This window comes from Cuculus canorus, chromosome 13 (genome assembly GCF_017976375.1).
Source record: "Cuculus canorus isolate bCucCan1 chromosome 13, bCucCan1.pri, whole genome shotgun sequence".
In the NCBI taxonomy this organism is placed as follows: Eukaryota; Metazoa; Chordata; class Aves; order Cuculiformes; family Cuculidae; genus Cuculus; species Cuculus canorus.
In genome coordinates, this window is record NC_071413.1 from 3811236 (window position 1) to 3827352 (window position 16117).

Genomic DNA, 16117 nt, shown 5'->3' on the forward strand with positions numbered 1-16117 from the left:
TCCTCCACTCCTGGTCTGTCCTGTCCCCCCCCACCTCGGTCCTCTCGCTTTGTGTCCCCCCCAGTCTCGGTCCCTTCGCTCTGGGTCCCCGCCCCGCCTCGGTCCCCCCGCTCTGGGTCCCCCTCCCACCAGAGTCCTCTCGTTGTGTCCCCCCCCCGCCTCAGTTCCCTCCCTCTGTTCCCTCTCTGCCCGGTTCTGTGGACCCTGTGATGGCGGGTGAGGGTGCCCGGCTCCTGGGGGCCGAAGCTGGGCCCAGGCACCCCAGTGGCAGCTGAGGAGGGGAGGCCATGACTCTCGGAAGAGGGGAGCTGTGTGGTGAGAGAGCACCGTGGGCTCACACCAGTCACAGGCCCATGTGGGGAGGGCTGTGAGCTGTGAACGGAGCATGCAGGAGCAGGGAAAGGGTGATCCGAGAGGAGAGCGGTGCCTGAGGAGCAGGGCTGCATACAGAAGGGTTTGCTGAGAGGTTTATTAATGTGGTCAGGACCGTTGAAGTAAATGAGAGTGAATCTTTTGTGGGGTGCTGAGCAGGGTCTGTGAGTGCAGGGCGCAGCCCTGGAGCTGGGGTGCAGCAGGACCTGAGCAGAATCACAGAGTGGTTTGAGTTGGAAGGGCCCAGTTCTAACCCTTCTGCTGTGGGCAGGGAGACCTGAGGGCTGTGCGGGGATGGGGTTGCTGGGGAAGGGGAGATGCCTCTGTAGCAGTGAAGCTGGACATGAACTGACAGCGTGTGCTCACAGCTCAGAAGGCCAACTTTGTCCTGGGGCCGCATCAAAAGCAGTGCAGCCAGCAGGGTGAGGATTCTGCCCCTCTGCTCTGCTCTGGTGAGGCCTCGCCTGGAGCTTGTGTCCAGTTCAGGAATCTCAATGTAAGAAGGACATGGAACTGTTGGAATGGGTCTAGAGGAGGTTGCAAAGATGATTGGAGGGCTGGATTGCCTCTGCTGAAAGGCTGAAAGAGTTGTGGTATTTCAGCCGGGAGAAGAGAAGGCTCTAGAGTAGATCTTATAACGGCCTGCTGGTACCTGTAAGGGGCCAACAAGAAAGCTGGGGAGTGGCTTTTTACCAAGATATGGAGTGATAGGTCTGAGGGGGAATGGCTACAAATCAGAGAGAGGAGGATTTAGACTAGACATTAGGAAGAAATTCTTTGAGATGAGAGTGGTGAGGCCCTGGCACAGGTTGCTCGGAGAAGCTATGGCCACTCCATCCCTGGAGGTGTTCAAGGCCAGGTTGAATGGGGCTTAGAGCAGCCTGATCCAGTGGGAGGTGACCTTGTCCATGGCAGAGGGGTCAGAACTGGGTGATCTTTAGTGTCCCAACCCAAACGATTCTGTGATTAAAGAACCCCAAATTGTCTTCTCTGGTGGAGCTGGTGTTGCTGTGGGGGATGGTGAGAGAAGAGCTAAAGTGGCAGCCATGACTGCAAGGGAGGCTCAGGGCAGAGTCCCTGCCTTGGCTCTCACCACAGTGACCTGGGGGACACAGGTCACTAACGCTGGTGTAGGAGAACCCAAAGGACAAGCTGGCTGTTCGGTCCCAGGCAGGAGGAGCACATGTGCAGGAGGAGCACATGTGCCAGCTGTTTCCTGTGGGCCTGCTTAATGACACTAATGAAATAAGTGGTGATGGGGAGCTAGGGAGTCATAACAAACATGAGGAATAACAATATCCTAGGGGAAAGACCAGGGCAAACTCTGGGCCAGGTTATTTGGAGTAGGAGTAACTGCAGTGGAAGCAAGCATGGTTAGTCTCGTGGAAGACCTCCCTCCATAAATCAGATCTCCCCCACCAGTGAGGGGAAGGAGATGGGCATGTGTTAGAGAGCCTCCAGGCACCAGCTGAGGTCGCCAAGACAGCAGCAAGTCTGGTACCAAATGAAGTTTTCCAGGCAGGGATAGGGATTATATAAGGCACTGGCTAGGTCTCGACTGAGCATGAAGTGTCGGGAGTGTTTGCTGTGCCAAGGGGCGTGAGGTTGCATGGGGCTGTCACAGAGAAGGGAGTGGAGACTCTGGTTCATGAGAGGGGGATTAAAAAGGACCTGGCTTGGAGATGGAGCTTGTTGAGGTCTAACGAGGATGTGAGGAGAGGGCAGGGAAGAGAGAGACTCCTGCATGGGAGGGAAGGTGGCAGGGCTGAGCTGCTGGACATGCTCTTCTTGCTTTTCCTTATTTTCCTTCTCCCAATCAGGGGAAGGAGAAGTTGGCAGGTACTCTGGCCCAAGACTGAGCAGGAAGGGTACTCTTGGCCTCGGTGACTTGGAAAGGGGATCAGGTTTGACACCATCTGAGTCTTCATTGCTGCCCCAGGAGACAGGATTAAGGCTTCCATTTGCTCCTGGGGGTGAACAGCAAACACCCTCATCTGCCCTGCTCCTCTGGGGGCTTGTGCAGGTAGGGATCCTCTGGTCCATGACCTTGACACCCACTGCAGGTGACCGCATCCTCTCCAGCTCCTCTGCCTGGGAAATGCAGAAAGGAGGACTGCTGCCAGCAAGCTGAGGATAGTGCAAGTCGATAGCTGACTCTGTGGTCCCAGACTGAGCACCTCGTGCTTCTGCGTGATGCGTGACCTCATCCTTCTACTTTGTGGTCAGGCGTTTCGGCAGAAGCACCCAGCCACGTGTTCTGCCAGCATCCCTGGGTGTTACAGCTTGTGTCCTTCCTGCACATTCCCTGTTCCTGGTGGGTGACTCCAGGGGAAAGCTGCAGCAGAAGGAACAGGGGGAGCACTATGCCTGTGGTGACAGTGACTGGCACCGGAGAGCAAGGAAGTGGTGAGCGCTTGGGGGAGTGAAGGCCTTGGCTCATAGCTTGCTCTGCAGTGTGGTCCTGCTCTGTGTTCAGGGCAGCTGTGGTCCCTGTCTCCTGTGTGGTGTGTCAGAGTAGGTGGGACTGATTTTTCTGTTGGATTTTAGTTCCAGGAAGAGACTTGGACTGTCCTTGAGGGATGCTTCCCCTTACAGTGACCAGACTTTCCTCTGTTCTGCCCATGTCACCACCTCGTCCTTTCGGAGGGATTCCTTGTGCTGTGGCCATGCAGGCTGCTCGTCAGCCAGTGCTGCTGCTTGGCAGGGAGACAGCGGATCTGCTGGAGGCTTTGGGGACCGCTGTGTCCCGTGCAGTGACCTTTGGGTCAGGGTGAGCCGCAGCTGCCCAAATTGAGTGTTGGGGGACTGGGTACTTCCCAGCTTGGCTCTGATCTCTTCAGGCCATGGTGGTGATGTTGAAGGGGAGTTTCTTTCCCTAGGGTACAGCATTGCCATTGCCTGTGGTGCGGGTCTGGTTTATTAGGAGTGAGAGGGAACCTGTGTTCACCGGGGATATGCCTGTCTATTGCCAAGTCTCCTTGTCGTGTGGGTCACTTACAGTAGCAGCCAGGCTGCTTTTGGGCCCAGAGGGGCTGACCTGGAACTCCAGTGCAGCCCTGGCATTCTCTGTGTGGTGGTTGTGATGCTGAGGAATCTCCTTTCTCTGTGCTTCCAGCCGGGGGTGATGCCATGGCTGCTGCGAGCTCCAGCAGGGCCAGAGCCGGGCCGCCCTGCGAGAAGTCGCAGCTCTCCGTGAAAGGTGAGTCGTGCTGCGTCCCCGCAGCAGGGAGTGTGGATGTTGGGTGCATCTGGTCCTCTGCCTGCACCCGGGCTGGGAGACCGGTGGGGAGCAGGGGCTGGGTAGGGGCAGCACTGCCCTGCGTCCGATGGGCGCCCAGCGAAGTGGAGCTGCTGTCAGCTGCCCTCAGCTGCCTCCTCTCCCCGCCTGCCGTCGGGACGTGGCTCTGTGGCCGCGAGATGGCTCCCGAAGCCTGGAACTGTGTCTTCTGGAGCTGCATTCCCGGGAGCTGCATCCCCAGGGCAGCCCTGGCACCGGGCACTGCCAGCCTGGTGGGTGCTTCTGCCCAACAGCTCTGACAGAGCCCCCTTTCCCCACCCTTCCCCACAAGCTCTGGCATAGAGCAGTGTCTGTGGGGACTGTGGCATTCCTGCAGCCTTCAGGTGTGAGGCTGAGGCATGGGTGAAGCTGGGGACAGGCAATGACGGGAGCTCCTGGATGCAGCCATTGCTGCCATCAGGACAATAGCTTCTCGCTCGCCCTCTCTCAAAAGCAGTTTGACTCCATGGTGCCTCATGGCTCTCTGAGCTGGCAGGGATGAAACGTGTGTGTGTGGTGGGCAGGGGATGGGGTCTCCCCTGCAGCTGCCTGACCCTCTGCTTGTGCCCTCTGCCCAGTTGTGTCCGTGAAGCCCAAGGTGCACAGCCGCCCTTCGCGGATGAACTGCTATGTGGAGGTGGCGGGCGATGGGCTGCCCAGCGAGACCAAGAAGACTGGAAAGCAGATTGGGATCTCTGAGCTGCTGTGGAATGAGATCCTCATCCTGTAAGTCTCTGCAACCCCCTGGTGTGGGGCTGGTACTGGGCATGGCTCTGTGCTCCCCGGTGTCCCTCACTGTGCCATCGGCTGGGGCTGCTCGGGTGTTGGAGATCTTTGCCCCACAGACAAGGACGCTACCAGGCACAGCCAGGCCGGGAGGGCAGCAGGAGGGGGGTCTTCCAATGCCCCATGGCCTTGCCCACCTCCCTCTGCTCTCCAGTTTTGGCAGGCCTGGCACTGCCCACTCCCCAGGCATGGAGCAGGGGTGAGGCCATGGTGATGGCCCCCTTCTCTGATCTCTGCAGGAACGTCACAGCCCAGAGCCACTTGGACCTGAAGGTGTGGAGCTGCCATACCCTGAGGAACGAGCTCTTGGGCACTGCCTCCGTCAGCCTCGGAAACCTGCTGAAGAGCGGCGGGAAACGTATGTACAAGTTGGACCCCACTGGGATCCGTCGGCCTCTGCTCTGGGGGTGCCACATTCTGCAGGGTCCTGCCACCTCGCCCGTCCCATAGGTGTGCGATGGAGAGGAAGGGCAGCGGCCACAGTGGCTCTGGGCAGTCCCCAGCCCCGGGAGGGAACAAGGCACCATTGTGCACCCTGGGCTGCCTGTCAGGGCCGGGGGGCTGGGGCGTGACAGAAGCCATACCTCCGTTAACCAGGGTGCCGCAGCCTGCACGGAAACACAAACCTCTCAGCTATTTGCTGCCATTTGTGGTCACCAGAGTGCGGCTCCTGACGGCAGCTACTGCATAAAGGCGGCTATTCAGGGCTTGAGCTGCGCGAACGGCTGTGCAGGGCTGGAAAAGGTTCGCTCTGTCTTTTCCAAGCAAAGCTCTGCTGCTCGCAAGAGACAGAACTGGTATTGAGCGGGGAGAGGGGCCTCATGCCCAGGGGGAAATATGGGGCTGGTTCAGACTCTCCCCTGTGCCAGGGCTGGGGTTTGCTGCTCCCCTGGCACTGCCAGCTGCAGGCTACGGAACTGTGCTGGTGTTCCTGCTGTGCTCCCTGTGTTGGGCAGGCTGCCGTGCCCCAGGGTGGCACCTTGTCGTGCCAGGGAATCGAGGGCCAATGTGGGGAACTGTGATCCTGCCACTGTCATCTTGTAACGGCCCATGAGGACCTGAACGTCCATCCTGGGCCGTTACAAGGCTACACTGCCTCTTGCTTGGCCTGTTGCTGACAGGAGGCCTGCAGTGGGGTCTCTGCCTGAGGGCACCTTCCTCTGCAGCTTTTTCTTCCCAAGCTGTGCAAATACTGAGCTGTGCTGGGCTCCTGGAGTCACTGCTGCTCCGGCCCTACCTGCCTGCTCCTCTGCAGGGGCACAATTGGCTCTTTCATTAGCAGGCGTCCCAGGGGGTTGTGTGGAAAATGAATGGAAAAGGCAACTGGCTGTTCTAGCTTGTCCGTTAACATCCACCAGAAAAAATGTGTCAGATTTTTCCTTGACACCGTGGGCTGGGAGGGAGGATTCTTAAAGCTGCAGAGCCTGCCCTGCCTTGCCAGGAAGGTGCTGCCGTGGGCTGGGTCTGCTGGCACCGCCTGGGTGAGCCATGTGCTCATCTGCCCCTCTTGTCTAGCCTGGTATCTGCGCCCTACTCTTCTCCATGGACTCCCTGCTTGGCCTTTGGGCTTTGCTGAAGCTTTGAGTGGGCCAGAGACTGCTGATGGGCTCCCAGTCCCCTGGAGATCCAATGGGAGCCTGCGCACCTGGGAGGTCCCTTCCTTGAGAGGAGGGGAGTCCATTCCCTGTGCTGCCAGCCTGGGGAAGGGGCCAGGTCATGCTGGGGTGTGCAAAGGCCAGTTGGGATTTCAAGCCATCCCGAGTTGGACACATAATGTCCTAATGCAGCTCATGACTCGGGGGAAGGCAACAAAATGTGTGTGCCTGCTGCTGGAGACCTGGCCATCCTCTGCCCCTCCTGGGAAGTGCTCAGCAGGAGTGTGCCTTTCCCAGAGCTCCTCCTGCTGGGCAGCAGACCTGCTTTCTAGTTTAGTTGAGTTTGTTATGATTTTGATGAGCTTTTCTGCAAGTTACTGGTACGTGAATGTAGCTGTGGCTTTTGGTTTATGTTCCTGTAGCAGTTCTGCTTGGTGGGGAAGAATTGTTCCTGCTGCTCTGCTTTTGGGCAGGAGTGGTGTTCTTGCTGCCAGTGACTTCCATGGCAGTGTGTGCAGGGCTCCCGCCTGCTGGAGCTCCCCTGACTCTTTATGTCAGCCCTCCTGCCAAGCGCGCCTTGCTCCAGGTGGAAGAGTCTCAGCTCTGGAGCCTGGAAAAAGAGCTCAGCGTTGAGCCCGGTCAGGCCTGAGGTCCCGGGAAGATGAGGAGAGCATGCTGGAGCTGAAAGCCCGAGCTGTCAGACAGGAGCTCCTGCTCCAGGCGGGTCCAGCCTTGCTTTTTAGACTTGTGCTTCCCACTGCCTTGGCAGACGCCTCTGGGGCCTCTCCTCTGGCAGGCAGCACCCTCCCGCTTTTGGAGGCGATTGGCCAGGGAGACGGAGAGGTGGGTAAGAATGGACTCAATCAGAGAAAATGAGCTGGAGCCTTCCACAGAGCTGAGCTGTTCCCAGGGCTCCCATAAAACAGCTAATTTGCAATAGCACAGCCCCCCTGCCCTGGCCCCCGAGCTGCTGCCTGCCGTAGAGGCACCTCTTTGTTCCCAGACTCCGGGAGCTCCTCGTCTGTTCTTCCCATGAGGCTTGAGGAACGTCCCTGGCCAGCCTCGCGCCATGGTCTGTGTGGAAGCTGATACTGGGACTTGCTGGTCCCAGTGTGTGCCGAGCAGTGGATGTCTGTGCAGGCACTGGAGTGAGCCAGGCTGCAGCTCACAAACGAAAGGGTTCAGTTTTATTGCTCGCTCCTTGGGTTGCAAGTTACATCGACAGGCTCCTGTTTCTTGAGTGGCACCACATGCCAGGGTTTTACAGATCCTGCAGAGCCTTTTCTTTCCATGCTGCTGTGCTCCAGGCAGAGCTGCTGGAGCCATGGCCTCGTGAGACCCTCCAGGAAGCCAGGAGCAAACCCTGAAACCTCTGGAAAGCTGCAGCTGCCTCTGTGTTGTGAATAAGCTGTCAAATGAACTCTGCTGCGTGGCCCAGCAGCAGAGGCTCTGTCTGAGTGAGGAGTTGTGAAGGTGAATGTGCAGACGGTGAGGTGGCTGCCCAGTGAGCCGCCTCTGTAACAGCTGGGCAACAGGCCTGTAAAACTGACTGTCCAAGCCAGTAAGTCAGTGCAGGTCAGACTGTGCCTACCCTGCATCACCTTCTGGGTGGCACGTCCTGAGTATCCTGCAGAGCTGTTGGGACTGTGCCTACCAAGCACTGTCCCTGTGCCCTGGCCACTACCAGGCTGTCTTTGGGTGGGAGGCCGTTCTCTGTGTCCAAGCCAGCGTGTAGGCAGGGCCTGCTGGATCCAGGCCTGCTGTGCCCAGCCAGCTGCCCCTGGTCAGAGATAGTGGGCCCTTTGCCTTTCTCTTCCTTCCCAGGGCTGTGGTGGTTCCGAGGAAAGACACAGAAGTCTGAGGTCCTCCTGGTTATACCTGTGGATAAATAAAGTGGGACAAGGTTCTTTCTAAGCCATAGTGGCTGGGACTGGGTGAGGAGCAGGGACAAAGCTTCCCACCACCTGGGGAGACTTTTACACAATACTTGGTACAGTAGGGATTATCCCTTCCTCTAAACTCTGGGTTCTGCCTTGGTTTAGGGATGGCTGTGGAAGGTCTAACTTTCCCCTCAGCTTCTTCCTGAAGTGACTGTAGCCACAGCACAGAATCATTGTTTCAACTACAGGAAAGCACAAAGGTTAAGGCAGTCTTGACCTGCTGAGCACCAAGGAGGTGGGTGCTGCCCACCAGGCAGCCCTGAGTCCTGGGGTGGTGAGGTTCTGAGACGTGGGGGAAGCCAGCACGTCTTGGTGCTCCCACCAGAGCTGAGAGAGGCTCCACTAATGTTATTTGCTGCCCGTCCTTTTCTGTCTAGTGCCATGCGCTTTCAGGGCAGGATTCTGACCCTAAGAGTTGATTCTTCTGCAGACTTATGAGGGACCAGTAGGTTGCTGGCTGGAGCCTGTGGTTTACAAGGCAGCCCAGAGGATCTGCTTATCGTTTGGATTAGCAGCAGCCCCGGCTGCTCTCAGGGGGTGATAGTGGATACAGCTTTGATCATGTGGAGCTGTTTGAGTGACAACTGGCGTTTTCATCCAGTGGAACTGTGCGAAGAGGGCTTGAGGAGCTGAGAGGGTGGGAAGCACCGTCAGGCTGTCTGTCTGGAAATCTTCCTGGCTGAGTGTGCAAAGATGGAGCCTTCCAACCCAGGGGAGAGGCGGGGGCGCTGCACCCTCCGGTGCGGCAGCTCTCTGGTGGTTGTGCCCATGGGCATCAGAGGTGTGTAGTTCCAGGAGGTCCCAGAGGGCTCAGGCTTGGGCTCAGCAGTTGTCGTGCTGGCTGCTACCAGCCTTGCTTCGTGGAACCGTAAATCCACTTAATGGGCTGGGTGGGAATTCCAGCTCACCTCTGCTAAATGGGAGCTCTGATGCTGCGTGCGGGGCACTGGAAGTAGCTGAACTGAGACCTTATTCAGGACCAAATCAGCCTCCGACCCCCTCCCAAAATAATAATAATCCCTCTGACATTCTGGCTGCCGGCAGGACACAGGCAGCCTTTGTGCTCAGCCGTTCAGGGGACCCTCTGTTGGTGCAACAGCAATGTCCCTTTGTGCGTCCCGCGTGCTGGACGGGGACAGTGAATGGAAGGTTCTGCTAGTGTTTATTTTCTTTAAAAAAAGCTGAAGGAGGTGGAGAGGGGGAGAAGGAAGCCGGCTGGGAGGTTCATGTTCACATCCTCCACTTGGAGACACCTTGTCTTTGCTCCTGCGCTGCCGCCCCCTCAGCTGGGCGCCTGCACAATGAGGGCTTGTGCAGCTCCAGTGGGGAGAGTGGTGCGCTCAGCTGCCAGGCGCTCAGAGAGGGGGATGGAGGGGACCCCCAGAGTGTGTGGGCACAACTTCTACACGGCTGGGAGAAAATGCAGATTCCTATGGCTTGGAGCAGCTGGGAGAAATAGGGTCTGGATTTGTTCTGTTTTTTCGTCTGCGTTCAGTAGCATCGTCTGTCGCAGGCTCTTAAAATGGTCTGTGAGATTGGTTCTTCTTGGAAGCAAGGTGAGAGCAACTCCTTTAGGCAGATGAGTAAGACCAGGCTTAGCAGAATCCCCTGTCTGATGATCGGTAGTTAATGAGTGACAGGGCTGGTCTCCAAGCTCCGTGCTGTGCCCTGTGAGCATGTGCTCCTGCCATGTCTGCACACTGCCAGAGGACACTGGACACTGAGGGGATGTCTGCCTCCTTGGCACTGTAAACCTGAGACATTTTCATGAGATCCATGAGAGCAGCCTGTCCTGCAGCCCTGTCTTCACTGCAGACGCTGTAGTGCTGGTTTTCAGGGTGCCTGTTGAGTACCCTGTGAAGCCGAGACTGCTTGGAGGAAGGGGCGATGAATCCCAACATGGGGCCACCCGCTCTGCAGCTGAGCTTCCCCTCGCAGCGCTGGTCAGCTCTGAGGAAGGATGGCTGCTAGCCATGGGCTGGTGCATGTGGTGCAAGTACTGGCCTCATGCTGGACCCTTTCTCTGTCCCCTTTGTGGCCCTTCTGAGCTGTGTGAGGCTGGCAGGCAGGAGCCTGCAGGGAGGAGCCGCTCTGGACAGGGGAGGAGGGCAGGAACCGCTCTCCGGGTTGGCACAAGAGATGCGCAGCTGCTTCTGGTCCTGGCAAGGCCAGGCCGGTGTGCAGCAGCACCATGGTCTCTGTGCCTTCCCCCTGGTGCTGGGCAGGCGCTGGGCAGGCAGCCAGGAGCTCTGGGCGCTCTTTGGGTGGTGGTTGCACACCCTGGGGCTCTGCCAGTGTGTCTCATTCCAGAGCTAGGAATGGGCCAAGGGGTCCATGGGGAGCGTGTTCCCATCCTCCTGCTGACAGGTACCGCACCCCATCCCTGTGGTGGACAGGGACAAAGCAGGTTACTGAAAACTGGTGCTGTTGTGTCATAAGCAATCTGTGTATAATAAAAATATTATTTGAGCAAATGAGTCAGGAAGCGTCTGGGCTAGTATCCCAGGCTGGCACAGCCTAATTTTTCTGGCCTTCCTTGGTGGAGCTGGGTGTTTCAGTCCTGCTGGCTCCGGCAGGCATTGCTGTGACGGTGCGAGAGCCCTCCCTGCCATGGGTACCGAGGGTTGGATTGTTCTCCCATCACTCATGGGGACACCGCTCCTTGTGCATGGCTGGAGGGGCTGTTGGAGATGTTCAGGAAGCCTCTTCACACTGTGCCTTGCTGCAACTGTGATGGGTGCTGGTGGCTTCCCAGTGGGACTGGGGACATTGCTTGCTGCTGCCTGTGTGCAGTAGGGAGCTGGCAGGAGGCGTCAGAAGAGCTGGAAGAGTGATGGGTGTCTGTCCTGGGGTGCAAGGAGGCAGAGACCTGGGCTGCCAATGTGTGTTAGTGAAACAGGGAGGCGCTGGTTCTTGAAGCAGCCTCTGGGTGCCCTGGTGTGTGGCACCATGTGGCTCACGGGCTCCCTTCTGTGCCACTACAGCCCCTTGCTCTGTGTGTGCCAGGAGAATGGCGAGCGGTGTTCCTGGGGCTGTTACCTCTGAGCAAAGTCGCAGCGTCCAGCTGTGTGTGGAGCTGTGACTGGCAAAGTCTCGCTAAGCTGCTGGAGCCAAACTGGCTCATGAAGGAGGGGAGTGGAGCTGGCAGCCGTCTCCAGGAGCCTCCCAGCCCATGCTACCCACTCCAGAAGCTTCTGCAAAGGCGATCTGATGCCGCAATAGAGTGTTTTGTGTGTGTTTAGGGGCAGTCCTTTGTGCCTGTTGCATTCAGTGGAACTTATGCACAGGGAGGAGGATGGAGGGATGTGCCTGGTGTTTTGCTCTGCTTCATGCCTGGGTTTTTCGGCTGCATGAGGATAACCCTCAATTCTGAAAGATGCTGCTTGCTCCTCTGCGGCAGGCCAGGGCTTCAGGTACCGTTGGACATGTAGCCATTGGCTTTCATAGTGTCCTAGGCACCTGCCGGTGGCTACCCTCTTCTTGACCTGGGTGTTGGGTCAAACCGCCCAAATCCCTTGGCTTTCCTGCCAAGATCTTCCCTAGAGCTCCAGCTTCTGGATCTGAGCGGTGGTGGTCTCAGCTGTGTTGCAGCCAGGGGCCCTGGGGCAGCTCCAGGCCCGTGGAGGAACCCCACTTTGCCAGCAATGGCTGGGGAAGGAGAGTCTTCCTTGGGGGCTGGTGGTGGAGCTGGCTGTGTCTCCTCTGGTGATGCTGGTAGGTGCTTGTAGGTGTGGGGCCAACTCTGGTGGTGCTTGGAGGACAGCCAGTCCTGAGGGAGCAGGCACATTATCTTCAGGGACTGTGGGGAAGCCTGGAGGGGGCCAGGAGGCTGACATCCCATGCCATGGGGGGGGCTGGGGTGGTGGAACCGTCCTCCATGATGACTGGCATCCCAAGTAGTGACTGCTTGGTCTCTTTCTCCATGTCCCCTCATCTCCCACAGTGGAGAACAGGCAGCTGACCCTGGATCTGCAGACGGAGAACAAAGGCAGTGTTGTCTCCGGTGGAGAGCTGACGATTTTCCTGGATGGGCCTGCTGTTGATCTGGGAAGCCTGCCTAATGGCAGTGCTGTGACAGAGGGTGAGTGCAGCCCATCTCCCCATGCACACGGTGGCTCTGAGCACGAGGTGGGGAGAGGAGTGGGGCTGAGAGCATGGCCCCTGGGACCTCGGAGCAAGCGTCCAAGTGCCAGCTGCCACCTCCTCTCCCAGGTAAGGCTCTGGCCTGACTCTGGGTGTGCGCATGGGCTCCTACGGGAGCAAGCATGCAGTGGGATAGGAGCGAGAGCATCGACAGGCTCACGCCCTGGCTCTCCACTGGTGTGAGTGGAGAAGCCCTTCTCCAGGCCCTCCATCGGCCACCCGCGTGGCTCAACCCCTTCCCTCGCTGTCCTATGTGGGCCGGGGAAACTTCTTCTGTATTTAATGACCTGCTTAGAAAAGAGGTCCCTGTGGCAGAGCACATGTGGAGACACCGACTGATGTCTGATCCCTCGGGAGTGCCTGGGGGTGGAGCAGAGCTGGTGCCGGCCAGGGGCTGGTGCGCTGCTTTCCCTTCTCTTCCTTGCTGGGAGATTAAGCCTGGGAAATCATTGTCTTCAATGCGGGCGCCCTCCTGGTGCTGCCAGTTCTGCGAAGTTCTGCATTTACCTCTCCTGGCACTGTGCTGGGACCTGTAGGGTGCTGTGGGACAGACTGTGCCGTTACACAGCGGTGGGAAGAGAGCACCTCAGCATAAGGGCAAGGGGTCCTTGTGTGCATGTGGGTCTGTTCTGTAATACATGGACCTGTTATGCTCCTGTCCGTGACGCTGCGATTACATTTATGCTTTTGGGTCTCCCTTCTGGAAGAAAGGAGGGGAAGGAAGGAGGGTAGAACTAGTAGACACCTCAGTCATTTTCTTCACCCGCTTTTTCTTCACCCACTCAGGGTCCCAGGTGCCTGGACGGGACCTCAGCAGCACCACAGCATCCACAGAGAGCAGGCACCAGCCTCCCAGTACAAACTGCTTTGGAAGCAGACTGAGGTAAGAGTTCTGTGCCGGCAGCATCTATCGATCTGTTACTGGGTGGTTGCTACAGCTGTGAGGCAGCAGAGGGGTGCCTGGATCATCTTTGTGCAGTGGATCCTACTCTGGATCTCCCAGTGAGCTTCCAGCAAAGCAGCTATAGGAGGTGTGGAGCAGGGGTGGGCTGGCTGACCTGGAGGGCAGCAGAGCTGGGAGGTGGCTGCACAGCTGGGGTGCAGCTGACCTGTGTCTCCTAAGCTGTTTGTTTTTCAAGGAATATGAGGTCTGTGACGGCCCAGACAGTTTCCACCAGTTACTTTGCTGGCAGCTGAGAAAATGGTCTCTCAGGGAGGTGTGGGGCAGGCTGTGACTAGGCAAACCAGCAAATGCTTGCTTGGCAGGGGTTTCTTCATGGGGATTACAGGCACCCCAGCTCTGGCCTGTCTTGGGAAGCTCAGTGCCCCTCTGGGTGATGGTCACAGGGGGTTGCTTCCGAAGGTCTGGGGAGAGTAGGAGAAGCAGAGAAAGCAGAGCTGCAGGGAAATAACAGCTGCTTCCAAAGGAAATGAGATGCTTGGGCATCAGGCCATCCTGTGCCTGGCATCATGCCTTTCCTTGCCTTCTCACTGGGCTGGAGTGGCTCAGTGCTGCTCCTTTTGGAGCTGTGGTTATTGAGAGACGTGTCACACTGTCAACATGGAGTTGAATTTAACACCTATTTATATTTCCAGAGCATGGCAGTGGCCCAGCAGCCTATACAGATGTTCTGGCTAGAAGTGTGCCTGTAGAGAGGATGCCTGCAGCCTGCTGGCCAGGAGGTTCTGCACGCCCCCAGGCTTGGGAGCACTCTCAGCAACAAGCCCTACACCTCGAGCTTTTCTGCTCTTTCTTTATCTGCCAGGCACGTAGAAGAGATGAGCAAACAGGAGAGATGTTTTCAGCTCCAAAAAGTGACCCTGTCCTTCCACACCATGTGCTCATCTCGCACGTGAGGAGGGAGTGGGATGGCATGTTAGGAGCAGGTTGCTGAACACAGTTTGTCCTGTTTTGTTGTGGCTGCTCCTCTTGATTAATGCTGTCCAGGTGTTAAAGCCTTCTAAGGGATGAGAGAGTGCTCAGTGTCCTGACTAAGCTAGATTTTGCAGCCCCTTAGGAACTATCAGTAGGTGCTAGAAAGCCTAGAAGGTTCCAGTTTGGGAGGCTCTGCCTGTGACTGCTTCCTTCTGATTCTCAATTGCTTTCTGATTCTCAATTCCTTTCTAATTCTCTGGAAGTAGTTATGCTTCTGGTGTTGTCTTAACCCATGAGCGTGCGAGATGAATGTGTAGAGGCCTGGCCAGTGCTTTTGCAGGGGACCTTTAGAGACCTTCCAGGTGTGCTTGCAATCATAAAGAATCTTATGGCTGATCTGGTACAGGAAACTTTCTAGCTAATTTTCAATTCATCCTAAACTCACCCAAATTTTGGATTGTTCTGTACTTAACTGCACAGTTTGATGTTGAACTGCTACGTGGGGCTGAGCATTGCTACACATACCCACTGTGGAGGCAGCTGCCTTCTCAGGAGTGGAGCACAGGTCCTTTCCACTTGGGAATGCTGTTTGATGTTTGCTCTGTTTATACACAGAGCCGTGTTTATTTTCATGGGCTTGGTGATGGATGCTGGCAAACTCGCTCGCAGGCAGGATGGAAAGAAAAGGGTCATTCTTTGCTCCTCAGTTATTTCTACACTGTCCCCTCGAGGGAAACTGCTTCGTCAGGGCTTCTCTTTCTTCTCCTGAACAAATGTCATCTTGGGATTTGCTGCTAATCTTGGTGACGGGGTGTGAAATTCCACAGCCCTCTAGGTGGAGAGAAAACAGAGGCCAGAGCTTCCCAGCTGAGAGCTGGTGCCACAATCCCCATGTGCCTTGTGGTGGCCAAAGGGACCTCTTCTGACAGCAGGGAGTAAAGTAGCCTGGTTTGTTGCTTGCCCTGCGTGAAGGCTCTGTCTGGCAGGTCACCTCAGGTATTGCGATGTGAGCAGGGTCATGAAAAACTGCTGTTGCCTGTCGTGAGCTTGTGCAAATGCAAGTGATTTTTTCAGGGCCTTGTGCTTTCCTTTCTCTCCTTATGTGATGTCCAAAAGTTACCATTCAGCTGGTGATGGCATGGGCGTCCCTGAGGGCGGGTGAGATACACTCATGCGGGGTCACTTGGAAAAAGGATTTCCCTTTGTGAGACCCCTTGTTCTGCAAAACCCCACATTTGGCTGCGGGATGTCCCCAGGCGAGTGGCTTCTGGTGTGACACGGCAGCAGGGAAAGGCCAGGGGAGCTACAATTACCAATTGCAGTTGCTGGAAGGGGTTGGTAATGGGAATAAGCAGAGTTTGGGGGTTTAGAGCCAAGTGCCAGAGCTGCTGGCTGCACATCCCAGTGCTGTGGGGTGCTGCCCCAGCTCCAGGGTGGTGGTACACGGGTACTATCTCTGCTCCCGGCACTGCAGGGATGAGGGCTGGGTGCGTCGGGGACATGGCTGCCTCCTCCCCTCTTCATATGGGCATGGGAATTTCTTAGCTCTCTGTTTCAGGAGCGGAGCCCTCGCTGCCTGCTTGGCTCTTCTGGTTGTGTTTCCAGGTGGTGATGCCCCAACCTCCTGCAGCCAGTGCTGGCTCCTGGCTGCATGCTCTGCCCACCTTCGGCTGTAGTTTGCGGTTTGGTGTCATGAGTGAGACCAGGACTGGTGCTGCCACTTCTCCTGGTGCCTCATTCCTGGACCTTCTGGCTACCACAGTGGGAGGAGGCAGCCGTTCTGGGTTTCGTGCCCGGGGCTCACGTCAGCCTCTGCGGTGCGTGGGCTCTGCCTTGGCTGAAGCCAGGGGGAGCTGAAATGTTGATGTCACTCTGGCTGATGCCACTTCCCTCTTGAGCATCATCTGCTCCTCTGCCTCAGGCCCCGGAGGGGTGATGGGGCAGCCACCCGAGGTCCCTGATGGACAGGGGACAGCGAGGGTCTTGCCAGCCGCCTGGGAGGTGGGCTGCTCTCCTCATACCCTGCTCTGTCTCACCGGCACGGCTGTGAGAGGCAGTTCCCATCCTCGCTGTGACTTGTTTTCTCCCTGCTCCTATTTTAAGAGCCCGATCCCAGCCCTGCTGCTCT

The 16117-nt window shown here is 57.2% G+C and overlaps 1 protein-coding gene across 3 annotated transcripts in view; it reads left to right on the forward strand.

Annotated features, from left to right (window-relative positions):
- The window catches only part of WWP2 (WW domain containing E3 ubiquitin protein ligase 2), a 44539-nt gene that overhangs the window by 209 nt on the left and 28213 nt on the right, over window positions 1–16117 (forward strand). For 2 of the 3 annotated variants that reach the window (XM_054078405.1, XM_054078406.1), the window contains exons 2-6: window positions 3488–3571; window positions 4228–4375; window positions 4675–4793; window positions 11914–12051; window positions 12900–12996. In XM_054078405.1, coding sequence (XP_053934380.1) covers window positions 3488–3571; window positions 4228–4375; window positions 4675–4793; window positions 11914–12051; window positions 12900–12996 — 586 coding nt within the window. Of the gene's footprint in view, window positions 1–2448; window positions 2779–3487; window positions 3572–4227; window positions 4376–4674; window positions 4794–11913; window positions 12052–12899; window positions 12997–16117 lie in introns of those variants that run through there. The other variant, XM_054078404.1, reaches the window with a different exon arrangement.